The sequence below is a fragment of the Episyrphus balteatus genome, chromosome 4 (assembly GCF_945859705.1).
Source record: "Episyrphus balteatus chromosome 4, idEpiBalt1.1, whole genome shotgun sequence".
In the NCBI taxonomy this organism is placed as follows: domain Eukaryota; kingdom Metazoa; phylum Arthropoda; class Insecta; order Diptera; family Syrphidae; genus Episyrphus; species Episyrphus balteatus.
The window spans coordinates 53194970-53216064 of NC_079137.1; the positions used below are offsets into that span (position 1 = coordinate 53194970).

General features: G+C 29.4%; 1 protein-coding gene across 1 annotated transcript; it reads left to right on the forward strand.

Annotated features, from left to right (window-relative positions):
* The first annotated feature begins 10881 nt into the window (after positions 1-10881).
* LOC129918629 (4-hydroxyphenylpyruvate dioxygenase) lies at positions 10882-16144 on the forward strand. Its single transcript, XM_055999253.1, has 7 exons — positions 10882-11017; positions 14479-14505; positions 14572-14739; positions 14908-15033; positions 15100-15189; positions 15249-15902; positions 15973-16144. Exons 1-7 carry the CDS (start codon positions 11015-11017, stop codon positions 16045-16047), a joined length of 1143 nt encoding a protein of 380 aa, XP_055855228.1. The 5' UTR covers positions 10882-11014; the 3' UTR covers positions 16048-16144.
* The last annotated feature ends 4951 nt before the right edge of the window (positions 16145-21095 follow it).

A 21095-nucleotide genomic window follows, 5' to 3' on the forward strand; every position in this document is an offset into this window, starting at 1 on the left:
TTTTATAGAAATTAGTTTTTTTTTTTCCATTTACAAACTTTTGACTTTTTTTGAACAAACCAAAAAATATTCTACCAAACCGTAAGATCTATTTATTTTTTGAAAAGGTCACTGTGGCGTATGTGTAACTTTTTTTTTTAAATATAATAATAAAAAAAATTTTTCTTCTAGACTCTAGAGCAATTAACTGATGGCATTTGTTGTCTGTTCTTTCTGCTTTCAAATTCAATCAGTACCGGATTAATACTGGGCGTTGTTGTACTTGTACTTGAAATGCCATTTATCGCAAAAATATTATGAATTTTCTTACTTGCGATTGTGCAAGCTTAGGAATCATTAAGAATTCATGAAAAATGGACATTACAATGATTGAGAATGGAAAAAAAGTGGGTGGCAACACCTGTTTCTATCTGGAATTACAGCCGAACCTACTGAAGCGATTTAGTTCAAACTTGGTTAATGTGAGTTTTGAAAGATAACCTAGTAGAGAAATTGGAATTTAAATTTTCTGACCTAAAGTTATTAAAAAGAAAACAAGAATTGGTTACGTGTCAAAAAAGAATCGATATTTTCGAAGAGTGAACCATTATTTGTTTTCAAAATTTATAAACAGTCTTTCTTATAATTTTGAAATATTCAAATTTGTAAAAAAAGGGAAGATATAAAAAGATATGATTTTTTTAACGTAGTTAGCTAAGTACCTAATTTGAACTGCAAGAACAAGTGTGTGCGACCTAGTCGTGTATTTCATTGGATTTCTTACTTTTTACTTACGAAAGCGTTTGAGTAGCTGCAATATTAAAATTAAGAACAAATGTTTTTGGATTTTTTAAAATTATCTATTTCAAACTATTTTTTTAAAATTTTCTTTTGAGATGTTGATAATAATTTCCAAACAAAGTGAAAAAAATAATGAAAATTATTTTTATTTTTAAGCGGAGTGATTGAATATAATTCAATTAAAAAGTTAATAACTTTTTATTATTAAAAAGTTAAAGTGACCTCAACTCCATATGCGTTTCGCCCAGGTATGACAGTGGGCTCATCAGTTAGATGCTGTCATACCCTTACTAAGACGCAAAATTTTTTTTTTGGTCCATGAATACAGACACTTATAAAAATCACAACCTGAATAGACTGTGAATTTTAATATTTTAGGGGAACATGGTTACATTCTTGCACCTAAAAACAATTGCCCGTGGTCAGGCTAATAAGTAAACAAAGTGAAAAAAATGAAAATTAATTTTATTTTTAAGCGGAGTGATTGAATATAATTCAATTAAAAAGTTAATAACTTTTTATCACGGGCAATTGTTTTTAGGTGCTCTAACGATTTTGATTAAAATTTTTGTGTGTAGTATTTCACATAAGAGCCAACTTTTGAAATAGAAATAATATTTTTTGTGCCGTTATTAACGGTACCTGCCATAGAACGTTTTTTTTTTGGTTTTTGAATATCTCGTACAAGATTATCCCGATTTCAACAAAAAATTTTATACAAAAGCGTTTAAGTAAAGGTAATATTAAAATTTTAGAAAATTTTCAAAAAAAAACATTTTTGGATTTTTAAAAAATATTTCAAAATTTTTTATTGAAAAATCAATTTTTTTGAAAACGTGTGAATGAAAAATTTTGAAATTTAGTTTTTATGTGTAAATTAATTATTTCTTCAAAATGGCATACCAACTTTTTTTTTTTTAAATATTAGAAATTTTTTATATATAAAAAATTATTTTGTTAAAAAACGGCTCTAACGATTTTCGAAAATTTTTTTCTAAAAATACGTGTTTATATAAGTAATAAAATGGCATACTTGGTTTTTTGTAAAACATAATTTTAAAAGGTGTTTAAATATGAAATTTCTTTAAAATACAAATTTTAAAATTGTAATAATTTTCTTGAATAAAAAGCTTTAACATAAGAGTTACTTTTAGCATAAGAGCAAGTACGTGCGACCCCAGTCGTGCATTTTATTTAAATTTTAATCCAATATATATTTATCTTTTACATCAAAAACTATCCCATGTTCTTGTTTCTCTTTTATTTCTCAAAAAAACATCCATGAACCTTTCTATGAGGCTTCTTAATTTCAAATTAAAACACACAAAACTATTTTCAGGTCAGATAATTTTAGTTTAATGATATTTAACATCGAAAAATGCCCTAAGATCACGTGCCGTAAGCTTAAATTGTTTTTTTTTTTGTTTTGTTTTAAATGAGGTTGTTCGCTTGTGTTTGAGCAATATGATATGATATACCAAGGATAAGGACCTACAGGTGGATGTGAGTGATAACATCATATGATTTGTATCATGGAAGGGTTTTTGTTTAAGATATACATATAAGATGTGTAATTCTTAGACTCTAGTGGAGTAATTCCAAAATAATTAACAGTTTATTTTTCAAATAACGATACCTACATAGAAAAAAATGGCACGAAAATCTTTTTCAATTTAAAATAAGCGCTCTTCTAAGCAATTTTGAATCTTAAGACCAATGACTCAATTTTGCATTTTGTGTTTTCATGATTTTATGTACAAAATGTAATCAAAGCAGTAAACTTTAACCTTTAAATTTTTATGGCAGGCAAAAACGGTTTTAGATAACTTTGTTACCTATCCTATACTGTTATCGATTCTATCTTCAGATCCAGATGAGTGAAGGGTTTGCACTTTTTAGATAATTTTTTTGATACATTATTAGAACAAAGCTCTAGAGTTCGAGGAACAACAAACTACAAAACTATACATATCTTTTTAGTAATTTTCATTTTCAGTTATTACGTATTTAAAGTTTTATAATGTACAATATTATCATTTTAACTATAAATTTTCAAGGCCCAAAATTTAGATATGGAGCTTGTTTCTTTTTACCTACTCATGACGTATTGAGATTTAAAAAAAAAACGAGTGGAAGGATATGAGCTAGTTCACAGCTGACATTTTTTCCTATTTCTTGTAACTACGTTACAAACTATCAAAACAATGCATTTTTTATGTCATCGTAGCATAGCACGTAGCCGCAAAACATATGTGTTAAAATTTAACCGGAAAGTGCATGCACAAATGACAAATATTTAACAAATTTTGGATTATACGCTATTTCTTTCTTTAATGCATTTCTATTATTTCAACATTTTTTTACGGCTGAAATTATGATGACAAAAAAAAAAACCGATTCATGCGTACTAAAAACTTTTAGACTTCATGAATATTACCGAAACACAGCGGAATTTTATTTTTAACAATACATATAAAAAATTATTATTAATATAAAAACATATAAATGAGATAAAATTTGCTTAATTTAATTGTTTATTAACTTTTAAAGCACAAGGATATTCTCGTTCTCGTATGATTTTCTTTATATTATTCCAACCGTGATGTATGCAATGTGAAAGTTACACGCAAACTAAAGGAAAACAAGTTCAACACAGGATTTATGTTAAGGGTTGTCATTTAGGTTGGTGAAGTACTTTTGTAGTTTCATTCTTTTTTACAAGTTTACTTGAAAAAAAATCAACCCCTCTAGAACCTTAATTTCTTGATTATTCATTTTGAGATTATTTTGTCATAGTAATGTGAGTCATGCAACTGAAAGTGTACTGTACAACATACATATAAAACCTACTTGTACTGCTTTCATTTTTCTTTGATTGAATTTGTAAAAGAATGACGTCGTCTTTATCTAACATCCGTGACAATGGGTGTTTTATTCAGACTTTATAGACTACTGAAATTTAATATGAAATACAGGGCCGGTTTTAGGGGGGGGGGGGCAGCCTGGGCCGTCGCCCTGGGGCGCAAGAATTGAGGGGCGCCGCAGGCACCCCGAACTTTTACAAAAGTTATATAAATAACGAAGTCTCGCCAATCGATGTTTTATTCATTTTTACTTTCACAAAGGCGCCCCAATTTTTTTCTATTTTACATTTTCAACAGCGCTCGTATTGTTTGTCCTAAACTTTTTGAAGAATGAAGGCACCCCCCAATTTTGGGTTAAATTGTTTGGCTTCCTGAAGGACAATAGTGTCCAAAATCTTCGTTCATCTTTAAAGAACAAGGCGCCCCAATTTGTTTGAAAGACTTAGGCAATCCTAATATTCACAGAAGGGAGACGGACAGAATCCCGAAAAATCAAAATCCCGAAAACCCAAAATCCAGCCAAAAATTGACAGCTTCTCCATTTCTCATAAGAACTACGTTCGTGTGTGAGAATAAAAAAATAGGTCTGTTCGTTGTTCCCCCCTCCAGGGCACTCTAAATCATGTCAATTAACTGTCAAAAAATCAGAGTTTCTCGGGTTTTCATTTTTCATCGAACACCTCAGAGCTTAAGTTTCATCAGCGAACACAGAGGAAATAACTCTGGTTGAAAAAGGAGCTACAAAAAACGCTTGACAACGAATTCGGAGCGACCCAGAGTGCCCTAGAGCTCAGAACGATCAAACCTAATACTTTTAAATGTATGTCGTTTTCGATTGGCCGTCCGGAAGCGTCCGGAATCATTCAGAAGCCTGCTGCAAGTTTTTTATTCTCCTAGTGAAAAAACAAAAAAAAATTATTTGATTTTTCACCAATACAGATATTAAATTTCAGAATTGGGTGGAAGCGATTCAAACTTTTTTATTGGATTTCAGAATGAGTGCATCATTGAGTGATTCCAATCGAAAACGATATTAATGTACCTAGTTGAAAAATTTTTTGAAAAATTATTGTTCAAATAAAACCAACTGTACCTACTCTTTAAATGTGTTTAAACAAAAAAGTCAGAGATAAAGGTAAACTTGTCAATTGAGCCTAAATGACATGATTATTTAATTTTTTTTTTAAGTTAACCTTATGTACTTTAATAAACTGCACATAGTTAATAGATGCATTAACAAGTATATGAGAGATAAGACATAATCTGCTATTGCTTTTTTTTGGTGATTTTAAAAAATTGTTTTAAAATGAATTTTCTTTTAGAGGCACCACTTGCAATCTTGCCCAGGGGCGCCGGTAGTGCTTAAACCGGCACTGATGAAATATAACGTACTTTTACATTTTTTAAAGATACATTAGACTATTTTATAATAGTCTAGTTGCACTTAAGATTTGTTTTAAAAAAATGTGTACAATTTGTAAGATTTGTATCTTGTATATAACATTGAAAGTAGAAAGAGTATTAATTATTGAGAAAATGTTGTCCTTACGAAAAAAAAACACCCTTTATTATCTTTATCCTAACTAAACCATAAAACGTCATATTGATTACATCAAATGCATGTGAAAGAGTGCAGATTTACCACCATATAGCCGGCGGCAAATTGCGAATTGTATTGAAAATAATTTTCTGCGCAGGTCTCTTCTAGTGTACCTACCTATATTTAGTAATGATAACATGGTTAATGCACTTTGAAAAAGTTCAATTAATAATAATAACAACAAAAGTGCATGGTTAAATAGCACTTCATCATTCTTTCAATTTTTACAAGTTCTACATATTGGATAATCGCCAAAAAAAATGGGTTTTTTGTTTGATCCTTTTTTTCAAGTTATAAAGCGTTCAAAGTCAAATTTTGAAAGCATTTGCAATAATTGTTCAGGTTAAGTTAAACAAATAGATCAAGGGGCACGGTAGTGCCCAGCCAAGTTCTCTAGCAAAATTGGCACTACACCCATGGGCGTAGCTAGAGATTTCATCTAGGGTGGGCCAGATGTTTTCATCGACCTGAAGCCATAACCATGAGTGTGCAATTTTTTTTTACTAGGTCTATATAAGGCAAGTATTGGTTTCGTGTCGAGGTGTTAATCAAAACCAACATTACGATGGTGGAGAATTAAGAAAAAGTGGATCTAGGAATTCTGTCCGTGCGTCTGTACGTCCATCTGTACACATTTCCACAGCCATAAACCAGTGGACTGATTTTCTTCAAATTTGGTACAGATGATTTTTATAGAATTCTGAAAGTTGTTTTTTTTTTTTTGTTCTTTTTCTACCTTAATTACCCCCATACAAATTCTTCAAGTTATACCAAATAACTTGAAACGGCTCTAACGATTTTGATTAAACTTTGCAGGCGTAAAACTGCATTTTTAGTTTTTCTCAAAAAAGTCTAATAACAAAAAAAATTATTTAACAAAACTTTGCCCTGAATGTCGGCTCTTCCCCAACATCAACAAAATTTCTTTGAAATTCAAATCTGTAAACTAACATAAGTGTTAGTTTACAGCAACTACGTGACACAGTCGTGCATTTTATTTAATTTTCGCCTTTAATTGGCAAATAATTTGCCACTCTCTGTTGTTTTTAATAACTTAAAATTTGCCAAAAGTTTATTTTTAATAATAAATATTCGATCGGTAAATGTGTTTTTTTTTTAATGTGTGTTTTTTGCTCAGAAGTGTATGTACATATAAAAATAAAAATTTGTAAATAAAAGTTGTTGTATGCGGGTGACTATGTGACTCTAAAGCCATATGTTAAATATTTAGCAGAGGATACATTTTTGACATTTGTATTTATGGTGAATAAAACATTATCTTTGGCTCAATTTGAATTTGGATACATTTTTAACGTAGATAAATATTTTTATTCTGCAAATCGAAAGAAATAATGATTTTAAAAAAAAGTATAAATATTAACAATTTACAAACTTCCAACACGCGTTGTCATGTGAATTTTATTTTTGAGTTGCCATTAATGGGTAACTAACAATTTTTTTCATCATCAATAAAATGAAATATCTATATTGAAAAATATAAATTTTTCCTAATATACATTCATAATTTTGTACTACTTTTTCAATTTTCTTTCTTTATTTTCAGTTTTTGATTAGTTATTGAAAAAATACTCCAAAAATTCTGCAAAAAATGTATTCTCTGAAAATAAAAATTAAACCGGCTCCTAGAGCAGGATAAATTTTTGACAACTGAAATTATCCTTTCACCTCAAAAGTATCAAAAATATATTCTCGGCTTAGTATTTAACCCGATACACACACGGTCTAAGGCCGTGTGTGAATTGCGTTAAATTGTTAACACCGTGTAAAATTTTTGACACTATTGAGGTTAATAAAAAAAATTTCAGCTTTATGGATTATTTTTAGAATTTTGTCTGCCTTTTTTCTGCCTGATACTCCTTTTAAATAAAGAAAAAAAAAAAGAATCAGCAAAAAAAATTTAACTCAAATTTAACCCAATAAATTTTTAACAGCTGAAATTTTTTTACTAACCTCAATAGTGTCAAGAATTGTACATGCTGTTTACTATTTAACGCAATTCACACACGGCCTAAATTGAAAAAGCTAATTTTTGAATCCGACGTTTTAGACTGCTCATATAAACGGGGTATTTATACATATCGCTGACTAAGAAAAATATACATAAACACAAGGCTGGTTCAAAAAAATCGAATTTTTTTTTTTTGATTTTATACTCCGATAGATTGCCAGACATCTCTAGAATATACTCACCAAATATGAAATCTTTGTATTAATGGAAATGTCCTTCGCTTTGCAAATTTCCATTTTTTATATTATCCTTCTACTAAAAAAAATCATGTTTTTATAAATCGGCTTTTTAGCAGGTTTCTTTACATATTCTTGTATGAAATTGAACGCTGTACAAAAAAGGCCTTGGACACCATTTTCGTTTATCTAACCGTTTAAAAGATATTTGACGTCCAAAAATCTAAATTTTGTAAAAAATTAAATTTAATTGAAAAATTAATTTTAATTTAAAAATTAATTAAATTATTAAACATACATACAGCCCTATAATTCTCAGCAAGCGATATTAAAAAAAAAATGTTAGTGGGAGCTAATACCAGACTAAAGGTTCCGTAGAACTTTCGGTTTTTTTAGGGTGGGCCATTGATTTTCTAGGGTGGGCCTGGCCCACCCAGGACCCCTCATTCCTACGCGCATGACTACACCCTTATACAGGATCCAATTCAGCCCACTTTCGGCCTACTTCTAACTTCTATACCAATGAAGCAATCTTTTGTGAATGCAGTCTTTAAAATTCAGTTACACAATTGAATAAAAAGATTGCATTCATTGACTTATATTTGAGACTTAGACTTCAAATTTTGCAAATTACCAATAATTTTTCGTGAAATGGTTGCAATCTTTTTTTAACCATTTTAGTCCAGTGCATTTATAATTTGACCCAGCAGTTTGTACCACCCCCAAATTTTTTTTGCTCATTCGATAAAGCATTGGCTGAATATCATTACCCTGATTTTTCGCACTCGCGAAAGTGAATTTGTTTTATATTTAAGTCTCTTCATTTCGTAAAAAGGGGTATTTTTTAACAAAAAAATATTAATAACTTTATTAATTATAGCTATAGAAAAAAAAAATTTTATAGCAGAGTTGTAGAGAATTTTAAGGCATATAATCTTTTCTCGATACGTTTTTTCATAATTTTGATAAAAAGTGCTCAAATCTTTAAAATTGTCATTTTTTTGTTTTTTTTACTTTCTTGGCTTGTAACTTTTTTAATATTCAGAATATCGAAAAAGTGTTCTTAAGATAAAAGACGCGAAATTTAATTTCCTACGTTTCTTGTAGGTACACTACTTTTATGTAGGATAAATAGAAATCGAGATATTCAACAAAAACTAAAATTCAAGATGGCGGCCGAAAGGTGAATTTCGCGAGTGCGAAAAGTCAGGGTAATGATATTCAGCCAATTCTCTATCGAAGGAGCAAAAAAATTTGGGGGTGGTACAATTTTGATTAAAATTTTTGTGTGTAGTATTTCACATAAGAGCCAACTTTTAAAATAAAAAAAATATTTTTTGTACCGTTATTAACGGTACCTGTCATAGAACGGTTTTTTTCGTTTCTGAATATCTCGTACAACATAAACCCGATTTAAATGAAAATTTGTATAAAAAAGTGTGTAAGTAAAGATAATATTGAAATTTTAGAAAATTTTCAGAAAACGCATTTTTGGTTTTTTAAAAAATATTTCAAATTTTTTTTTTGAAAAATCAATTTTTTGAAAACGGATCAATGAAAAATTTTGAAATTTAGTTGTTATGTGTAAATTAATTTTTTCTTCAAAATGGCATACCAACTTTTTTTTGAAAAATGTTAAAAAATTTTTATATATAAAAAATTATTTTTTTAAAAAACGGCTCCTACAATTTTCGAAAATTTTTTTCTAAAAATACTTTTTTATACAAGAAATAAAATGGCATATTTGTTTTTTTTTTTAAGATAATTTATAACGGAGTTTAATTAATTATAAAAACAGATTTAATTTTTTTATACTAGGTACTTATGAAATTTCTTCAAAATATCAAATTTTGAATTTCTTGAATTAAAAGCTTTAACATTATAGTCACTTTAAGCATAAGAGCAAGTACGTGCGACCCCAGTCGTGCAATTTAATTAATATTGATTTTCATAGCTTGGGTTCGAAAGGGTTAAAAAAAAGATTGCAATCATTTTACGAAAAATGATTTGAAGTCTTAAGTCTCAAATATAAGTCAATGAATGCAATCTTTTAATAGAAGTTATTAAAGATTGCATTCCAAAAAGATTGAAATCTTTTACAACTCTGCAATGGATATAGTTTCTGAGATAATATGGCTTCAAAAACCAGAAAAACCGTAATTGACTAACTGTCTGAACTTACTCACTGACAGATCATCAAAATTATGGAGCACTTCCAGTTATCATAGTAACTTGAAATTTTGCACAGTGATTGTCTTGCGGTAGGTACCAAAATTCTAACTTCTAAGGTTGGATTTTAATTACCAATTTTTAAAGTTGTTTAAATCTTTCCAAAGTAAGCAATTAAAATTTAACTGATACAAGTTTAAAATCCAACATTACAACTTGGTACACTTTTATATCTCAATGCTTTTTGTCAGCATAATTTAAACATTAGGAGAACTTGGCTCTTTTTGTAAGAGTTATGTATGTATTATGTTTTTGTTGTGATCTACTTTACTCGATAAGACATATTAAAAGATTAACAGTTGCGTTGTGCAGGTTCTAGGAAAAAAAATTTTTCTTATAATGCAGGTAGTACGTAGTATTGCTGTGGTTGACAAGCAAAAAGAATGTATTGACGAAATTAATGATTTTAAACAGAAGGGCCTACAACTTGCGAAGCAAAATATATTTTCCAGTTCAAGTCAGTCAACAAAAAGAAAAATTAATAAACAATGAGCTATGAACCCTTCAACAACCTTATAAGATTTTGACTTCAATGATAGAATTAGTTAAAAAATTTTACAGGCTTCTAGACAAGATCATTGAAATGCAGATAGATGTGAGATACAACCTGTTTTTTAAAAATATCACTTTATTTACAGTTGAATTTAAGAGAAGTGAACCTTTGTTTCTTTGTCAACTTTGATCTGGATTTATCTGAGAATGCAACCATCAGGTGAAATACTGCAACTGATACATAATTATTGAGTTGCACTCAAAAAGGATCAAATTTAAAATAAAAATTGAAGAAGAATTGAATTGAACAATATATTTGGACATTATGTATCTTTTTCATTAGTAGGTCGTAGTTAAACTAAATCTTACTTAACGCGCTGATAAACAAACATTTACATATTTGTTGACTTGAATTAAAAATTCAAATTCTCCATCTGGTACAGATTTTTCTTAAACTCGTCAACAAAAAGGGGGCTGGCTTCAGGTTATTTAAATTAGTATTTAAGGTAAGGTGTTCTCTTATGTTAATTTGTTTTTTTATTTTTAAAAAACAAGAACCAGAAAAACAAAATACTTGTTTTAAATGTTATTAATTCTTTCTTGATCTGATACACCTAAGCGGGAGATATTTTTATTGATGTTTTTGATTACTGGGATGTTTTGGTTTTCATATATAAATGGAATGTATCTCCAATGTAGTTTTTAGTTAAACTCGAGGTGTAAAGAATTAAAGATTAAAATATAAAACTAGTCAAGAAGAACTAGAGAGTTAGTTAAAAATTTGGTACAAAATTAAAGTCTTTTGGAAAAATACTGAACGATATTATCTATCATACGAGTGAAAATGGTACGACTCAAAGTTATAAAATACTCATGTGCAAATATTTTTTCAAAATTCTGACAAAAGTTTTTTTTTTAAATTGTTATATTTTTCTTCAATATCTTATACATTTAACTATAGTAAATTTGATTAAAGTGGTTGTGAGCATTTTTGATACAAGAAAAAGTCATGTGATTTAACTAAATTCCTGTTTAGTGATTTTGATCAGGTCATACATAAAAAAAACTACTTAAAAACATCACTTGTTGCATTAAAAAAAGTAACAAAAAGTTCAAAATTTTCTATAAGTAAATAAATTATGGAAAACTTGTTTTAGGTGTATTTGATCTTACGACTAAATATTAATTTGAAGTGATTTGAAGCCGCTGTTACCAGGGAAAATGAAAAAAAGTATTCAACATTGTAATTCAACAATATCGAAATCAAACCAGAATTTTATTCGGTTATCTATTTTATTGTCTTATAATATTCTTGATCACATTTTTTTAACTTTATGGAAGTCTAGATTCGTCTAAAGTTTTACAAATACCAGTTTCGTTCACAGTTAATCAGTTACTGAACATTTTCTTACAAAACAAAAATTAATATTAAAAACAAAACAGCCATGCCAATTATTTGATTTGAAAAGTCGATGAATATAAGTAAAGAATTGGTGATACACAATTTTATATACAATTTTGAATAAAAATTAAAAAAAAAGAGAAAATGTTCCACATACGCCATAGTGACCGTTTCAGTTTAGTTATAAAAAAGGAAGAAATTTAAATTCTTTTAAATCTGGAAATTTAGTAAGTTCGAGTAATGTGGTTACTTGTTGTTTTCAAAATATAAAGAAATCAACTTCTATGTATGTGTGTTTGTCTGTGTCTGACTCTGAAATTGAATTACTATAGATTTCGAAGTTAAGGGTTTTTGGTGATTCCCTAAATGGAGTATAATTGATTTTTTTAGGACCAAAATTAATGACCCTTGCCATATGACCAAAATGCAAAATCATGTTTTTGTAAAAACGATTTGATTACAAAAAATTACATGTAATATGACAAATAAGGTTGTACTTTTTGAATAAAAAAAAAATATTTTTTGGACCGCTGGCGTTGTTAAGGGTAGGTACTTCATAGAACCAATTTTAATGATATAACAACTTTTTTTCATAAGAAGCTTCACTTTTTTACAATGAGAGCAAGTTCCTGTGACAAAGTGCGTTTTATTATTTATTTTTCAATATTTTATCTTTAAAGGTAAAATTAAAAAAAAAAATCGTTTGCAGCTAAACAAGTAGGGCTGTAAAAGTAACGACAAAATGAGTACCCGCATGTATACGTTACTTTTGATACTAGTACCCGCATCAATAATATCGTTACTCGTTACTTTCGTATGTTTCGCATTTTTCGCATATTTCGTATGTTTCGTGTGTTTCGCATGCTTCGTTACTTTTGCATGCTTCGTGTGTTTCGTACATTTCGTATATTTCCTGTATTTGATACGTTTCGTATGTTTGGTATTTTAAGTATGTTTCGTACATTGGTATAAGGGTGTAAAAATTTTTTTTTTGGAAAAAAAACTAATAACAATTTCTATAATCTAAGCTACATTTTAAGGTCATAAACATTAAAATTAGTTGCGGAATTCTCATGTTATAAGAGTTTAAAGGTAGCTATATTGAATTTTTTCGTTTTTTTTTTTAATCAAACGTGGAAACTTTTTTGATTTTTTTCCAAATTTTTAGACAAAACTTTGGTAATTTTTTGTTTATATTCTTTCAGTAATCTTATCACAATTCTTTAGAGACCTTTATTTCAAAAGTGCAACGCGCAGATCTCGAAAAATTAACACTTTAATACAACCATGTCGAACAATTTTTCATTTATTTTTTCTATTGAGAGTGATTTTCAAACCTCGTTTTCTCTGCTTTTTTTTGTGTTGAAAATTTTGCACCGAAAATAAACTAATTTTTTGAAAAACCAAAAAACTTTTGTACATTCTTAAGCTTAATATCAATACCATTAACCCCAAGGCCATAAACAGATTGGTTGCGTGTCGTGGATATACATATTTCGGCCAAATAGAGAAAATACAAAAACGTCTCTTTTGATATTTCTGTATAAATTATCGACAACACAATGATTATTGAACCTTGGCACTACTGTTTTAATCGAGACAAAAGTAAACTCCAGATAATTATCTGCAGTTAGCATTCTGACTATGGTTACGATACCGACACGAGATGCGAAATGCGACAAATTGAGTGTATCAATTCATTTCGTATCTCTTACATCGGATTTAGTATTGAAACTGGAATCGCGTCGTTACTCGTATGTTTCGTATCTCGTACGTTTCGTATGTTTCGTTACTTCAGTACCCAGTAACGAAACATACGAGTAACGATACTGTTTAGAAAGTAACGTTTCGTTACTCGTTACTGAAGTGAATACCCGCATTTTAGTAACGAATACATACGATTTGCTACAGCTCTATAAACAAGCAAGAAGCCTTTTATGGTCTAAAATATTTTGAATTCTAAGAAAATTGAATGCATATGAAATTTGATGAAATAAGGACTTTGAAAGTCTACTGCTTTACATCTTTTTTAACAATTTTTCTTAAATACATCATTTTACAAGTAGTAATGAGCATTTTTAATTTTTCTTTTCTGTATCGATTAAAATTTCTATTGTACAAAAAAAGTCGAAACTAAAAAAAATGTTTTGATTAATTGGACTTAAACTTCTGAGGTGACCCAGAAAAATTATTCTAGTGCATCTTGCTTATTTATTCTGCATTCAGGTCAGGAGCATATTTACCATTGGGGCAGACACGTGGCCCCCAGAAGAAAATCTGAAAAAAAATTAATTTGTAATTTTGTTTACTTTAATGCATAGGCTTGTTCACTGTGAACTCATATCTGTAGACCAAAACTTGTTTCGAAACTTTGATCTTGAGATATCTGCCCTCCGAATGTAAGAAAATTTGTTTGGATGCAAATAACTCAGCAACCAGACTTTCAAGAAACTTATGATTTTTAGTTCTGAATACAGCTTGCAGAAACCTTTCTTATGATGTCTCACTCGATGGGTTCGAAGAATTTTATTAAAACACATTTTTTTTGATTTTATAGAAAAAAAAAAAAGAAACTTTTTTGAACAGAGCTTCTAGAGATATATCTTTTAAATTCCTAAAACAAATAGATTTGTATAGGATCTTCAAGATGTTGTTGTTGTTGTTGTTCAAAAATTATAATGAAATTGAAGGAAAACAACAGCCTAACTGCAATTATGGAATCATACGAAAAATGAATTTTTGTATTTTTTTCTTTAATGATGAAAAGCTTCATTAGCCAGTTTTTTTTTATTTCTACAAAGTGTTTGATATTTAAATTTTAAATGTTGTTTTATACTGCACTGTATTAAAAATTATTAAAAATTACAAATTAACTCATTATAATATTATTTTAAACCTATTTTCAGACCTCTTATACTGACAAGGGCCCTAAGGTATGTTAATTTATCAATTTTCTATTTTTTTCTTATTACAAACTCTTTTAATTTGCACCAACTTAGCCAAGTGCTGGAACATTCCTTAGCTTTGATCATATAACATTTTATGTGGGAAATGCCAAACAAGCTGCCAGCTATTATACCACCCGATTAGGATTTGAGCCATTAGGATATCAAGGATTAGAAACCGGAAGCCGTAACTATGCCAAACATGCTGTTAAACAAAATAAAGTAAGTTAACAAATTAATAATCGTTATTAAAAAAAAATAACAACAATTTAAAAGTTAATTATAAACTATCAAATTCAATTTATCATCTCGTTTAGAATTTATTTAATAGCTCGTAAATAAAATTTAAATTTTATTTGTTTGTTTTTTTCTTTAAATTTATATTTGTAGATTACTTTTGTTTTTGTATCATCATATCTTCCAAATGATTCGGAACATGGCGAGCATTTAGTTAGACATGGAGATGGTGTTAAGGACATTGCTTTTGAAGTCGAACAACTTGATGAAATTGTACAAGTTAGTATAATCAAAAAACCACAATTATTAGAAATTTATAACTCATAAATTTTTTCCTAATAAAAGTATGCAAAACAAAGAGGTGCTAAAATTATCCGTGATATTTGGGAGGAAAGTGATGAAAATGGAACTGTACGATTTGCTACTTTACAAACGGTGAGTAAATGAGGACTAAAGTCTAGAATAGCTCATTTACGAAAACCTTGTTTTAACAGTACGGTGATACCCATCATACCCTAGTCGATCGCAAACACTACAGTGGTCCATTTTTGCCCGGCTACAAGGCATCTAAACCAGATCCACTATTACATTTACTCCCTCCAATAAAACTTAACTTTATCGATCATGTTGTTGGAAATCAACCAGATCTTCAAATGGAAGCAGTTGCCAAATGGTACGAACAAATGTTACAATTCCATCGTTTTTGGTCCGTCGATGATTCACAAATCCATACAGAATATTCATCGTTACGTTCAATTGTCATGAGTAACTATGAAGAAACTGTTAAAATACCTATCAATGAACCAGCAAATGGTAAAAAGAAATCACAAATTCAGGAATTTGTTGATTATTATGGTGGAGCTGGTGTCCAACATATTGCTTTAAATACTGATGATATTGTTGGAGCTATACGTAATTTGAGGGCACGCGGTATGGAGTTTTTGTCGGTGCCAAATAGTTATTATGAACTATTGAAAAAACAACTTCAAAGTAGTAGTACAAAGATTAAGGAAAATATGGATGTTTTGCAGGAATTGAATATTTTGATTGATTATGATGAAAATGGATATCTTTTGCAGATATTTACGAAAAATATGCAAGATAGACCGACACTTTTTATTGAAGTTATTCAGCGACATAATCATAATGTAAGATTATTTGTTTTATAACATTTTTTTTTATAAAAATAAATAATAAATTCTATATTTTTTTAAATAGGGTTTTGGTGCCGGAAATTTCAAGGCCTTGTTTTCAGCAATAGAAATTGAGCAAGAAAGGAGAGGCAATTTGTAAGAGGATCATCATTGTTTTTTTTTATTGAAGTAAATTTTTGTTTTTATAGAAAATTGTATTATAAAACATAAAAGAAACAAAATAAATGTAATGTTTTGGGAAATTTTTGAAAAAAGTGAGTTTGTACCATTTATTATGCAATTTTTTGCTGTTAAATAGGCGAGTTTAATTGTTCTGGACGTCTTTGAAAAAAATTGGATTGAATGCATTTTTACCATCATAGTCTTGCATGCATGCGGAAAAAAGACAAATTATATCTGTATTAAATTAAGCAAAATTCTGCATGTTTTTTTTTTGTTGCCAAGAAGACTGCCCCCTTAAAATGAGCGGTCTTAAAGGTGAACATCACATCACTCTTAAAATTTTGAGTAAATTGCGAAAAATCGCCAATTTGTATGTTTTGTTTGCTCACTCCGGTTTTTAAGACAGAAGATAATTTGTATAAGGAATTATAGATGGGTAATTCCATGAAAAAGTGGACACGAATTTTGAAGAAATTATGCAGTTTTTTTTACTTTTTGTAATAGCAAATTACTATTTAAAAACGGTAACACTTTATGCAAGTTGCAAGAAAAGATTCTTTGTTGTATTCCCTTATGGATAGAAATTAAATTCAAGGAGAATAAATAATCTTAAAGCATTTTTAAAGCATAAGCTGCCAACTACAGAAGAATTTCACATGAAAATGACGGAAAAACAAGCCCACAGAAAATTGGATGAATCTAATAGTGACCATGACAATATGCCCTCGTGATTGCTAAAATAAATTAACATTTAAGCAAGCTTCGTTACACAATATTCGATTTAAAAAAAACTTGAGTGAAAATGCATCTTTTCTTTACTTTTGGAACCACAAATCGCAGGTAACATGAGTTACCAAAATAATGTAGCGTGAGTTACCTAAACATTTTAAAATTTTTCCTCGAAATATCGAATAAATGTTTGGTTTTGTCACTAATATTAAAAGTTTGTAATTTTTTATGTATGGAATCTTCATTTAAAACAAATTAAGATTCTTAATTTCGCAGAAAAACTTCATACTGTGGGACTCTTAAATCTCGTGTCCGATTTTTGTAACGTGAGTTACCATCATACTTTTATTTATCCCAAGCAAATACTAAAATTAAAGAAAATTTGTTTTGTTAATTATGAAAGTAATAGTTATGCTCCGTTCATGGATAGTAATTTCGTATCAATTTATATTAAAATTAACAAAAAAAAAATTATTTATGTATCGGAAATTTTTGTGAATGTAACGTGAGTTACCATGGAATTGCCCAGATCTATTTTGGAACTATAAATTTGTAAGAAAAAAAAACCTTTCTTTTGATGTCTCATTCGTTGTGTTTGGAGGAAATTTTTTTTAAATGCATTTTTTTCGGCAAGGGGTTAACGTTGATTTTGTTTTTCAAAAATAAAAGAAAAAAATTATAATCAATATTCTTATTAAAATACAAGGCCTTTTCACTTTGAACTCATATCCGTAAACCAAAACTTGTTTCAGGCCTTGATTCGAAAATATCTGCTTGTAATGTAAGAAAAAGAAAATATCTAACTATTTATAATAATAATAATTCAGCAACCAGATTCTCAGCTATGAATAGAGCCTAAAGAGACCTTTCTTTTGATGTCTCATTCGATGGATTTGGATGAAATTTTTGAAAATGTATTTTTTTTAGGCAAGGGGTTAACCTTGATTTTTTCTCGAAAATCCGAAAAAATTAAATTTGTAATTTCTTGTGATTCGATGAATTTAGAGGAAAGTTTTGCAAATTCATTTTTTTCGGCAAGGAATATTTTCCTTGGATATTTTTCGAAAATCTTATAAATATAAATTTGTAATTTTCTTACCTAAACGCAAAAGACTGTTTATTGTGAACTAATATCTGAAAACCAAAGCTTGTTTCAAGACTATTCCCCAAATATCGACCTCCGAATGTTTTATACGCTTTGCTCTTAAATTTCTTCCTTACAACGATTGTTTCAACCTGCCATAATATGAAAAACGCATACAAAACTTCTTCAGTTGCAAAATTTATAAAATGGCGTGTTTTTACAATGGTTTAATCCATCTTTCTTCATCAGCTTAGTTAATCCCAAATTGATGCTCCATCTATTAGTTTAAATTGGTATAAATTATACACGTGGGTCCCTCTTTCAAAGATTTGAACATTAACTATTGAATTTAAAAGGACAAACTGTGGTATAAATTAGCCTCTTAATGCCATGACCAAACTTTTTAACTTAAACCATTCATCGTTAGATTTCAATTTAAGAAGTTGGTTGAACTAGTTGTGCATTTAACATTCAGCCCTTTTTTCGGAGAAATTTTCCACCCGAAATATTTTTTTATTCGCCCGGAATTTAAAATCCTATTGCGAGTTTCACATGAAGGGAATAAGCATTTTTCTCTAAACTAGTTTCTTGTTCTTCACCTAAATTAAAGTGAGAAAGGAGCTGTTGACTACCTCACATATTAGTTGAAAAAAGGTCAAAATACGAGACGTTTTTCGGACTTGAAGAACTTATCGCTTATAACTCACAATAGTGGAAAAGTGAAATTAAATTTTTTCGGGTGGAATTTTATATGACATGAAACTCAAGTTTTTAAATAACATCATTCATTTGAGTATTCAGCCTTTACACGAATTCCATTCGTATCGGAAATATTCTACGATTCCCCAAAAAACAATCACAAAATCCGATCGTAGAGACAATTTGTATGAAATTTTCTATTACGAACGGATTACGTAATTGTTTTTTCGAGAATCGTAGCAAATTTCCGATACGATTGGAATTATCGCGATATGGCCGATTGTTTCTGTCTTAAAATCCAGTCCGATCGTTATTACATACATTTCATTAGTTTAATTAGTGTCGAATTCCAATGAACCAAAAATTCGATCTGCAGTCGCTACTTTTTCCTTAAATGAATTCTAATGAAAAAAAATCGTTACTTTTTCCCGAAGTATCGATCCTTTTTAAATCTCATTTTTGAGACGGATTGAGATTTTCACACACACTACAATTTTGCAAAATGCAAAACTTCAAACCAAACTTAAATTTTGTAAAGAAATGAAGAAGCAAAGCCAATTTTTGTTTATTTGTGAAACATATAAATCATTTTTAGTGAACAAAATAAACAAATTTTACGTTGTTTTGTTCTTACTATGAAGTTTTGTATTATTCATTTGTTTTTCATCGGTCACTTGTACACAAAAACATTCATAAGAAGAGATCGCTACCTTCGACTTAAGTAGCGACTGCAAGTGGGTGAAAGGAATCCGACACACATAAGGCGCTTGAACTGTCTCATTTTCCCTTAAAAAATGTTTAAATAAACCTCACTTTACTTCACCAAAAAACGCGCCCACTCATCCCCAAACTTACTTTTAAGTGGGTGAGAACCTATTCTATTGACCGATCAAAATAAGCCTTTTGTTTATAGAGCAAGAGCCCACGACGGCCAGACCTTCGTTATTTTATACCAGCTGAAAGTTTGTCTGTGCATACCCCCCATAGAGGTAAGAACGACCAGGGACTTTTTAATTCTGGGTTGTGGTTGCTTTGGCAGGTAAACGGTACTAAAGGTGTAAAAAATAGGACCTTACTTTCGTCATAGTATACCGCTTCATCTTTTTATATTTTCTTAAGGATAACTTCAGAAGTCTAGTCGTCCATTGCCAGACACCTACGGCGGTTGTTTCCCCCTGCCAGACACCCCTAAACTTGCAAAAATTAGGACCCTACTTTCGTCATAGTATACCAGCTAAATTTTATATATGTTATTTGGGGTCCTATGAAAAGATGTTACCTCAAGAGCCAGACAGTTTTGATGGTTGCAACACCTTGCCAGACACAATTTTCTAAAAAATTACTCAAAATAAAAAAAAAAATATTAAAAAACGACGGCAACACTTACAGTAACAAATGATACTTTTTTCAAAAGCCAGAATTGTACACTTAATTTTAATTTTTAAATCAAGTCATTTCAATCAATAGTTTTTGAAATAATTGATTCCAAAGTCAACATTTGTGAAAAAAAAAGTTTAAAAAATTACATTGAATATTATTTGTGTAAAGGCTGTGGATCTAAATACAAAATATTGTAATAAAATAAACTGCCTAAATTAATTCCTTATCAAATGCTGAAATCCATATGTTCCTATGCCATCTAGTATTCGAGATATTTGAAAAATAGGAAGACTACTTTTTTATCAGATTTTTATTATTTTTGCTGTTTTCGTTCGTAGTTCTTATTCATAATTTTATAACATTCACAGCCGTGTTATAGAAAGTAATAAATAAAATGCAAAAGAAAAATAATATTACAGGTAAAAATATTCATTTTAATAAGTTTCGTCGTCGTCGATATTTTCATTTTCTTCTTCACTCCAGTCGATGTCATAATCGTCGTCAATATCGCTTTCTTCGTCAGTTTCTGAAAAAATCAAGTTTGTACAATTAGGAATAATTAAAAAATTATTTACACAATAATCACATACCTGATTGATTTTTGAGCGAATCACTAACATAACTTGGTAGTTGATCCTCTTCAAACCATTTAAACTGGTATTTGTCATCTTTCAATACCCAGCCGTTATTGTCTGGTTGATATGTGGTTGGATTTTTCAGATGAGCATTATTCCAAATGGTACATACATAATTTGCTCGTAAAAATTGCTGCAATAACTCGCTTTTGCAAGGTGGAAGATTGCTAGCGTCAAAATGTCGCAACTTCTTTCGGTCAAAAGCTTCGTTTACATCGGAGACTGTATAATAATAATGGCAATAATTTAAGATATGTGGACCTAACTAAAATACATGCACAGTTGGGAGTGTTAGTTTGCCAGAGTTTACCTGGATTTCATGCCATCACAGGTTGTGATTTTAATCCTGCGTTCTTCAGAAAAGGATGTAAACGAATAGCAATATAGTTTTGGTCGTGATTTTTAATTAATTAAACAAAATTCGTGTATTTTTATTTATTTCGTGAAATATTGATAAGTGCCTATTAAAACAACAACAAACAAATAAACAAACTATAA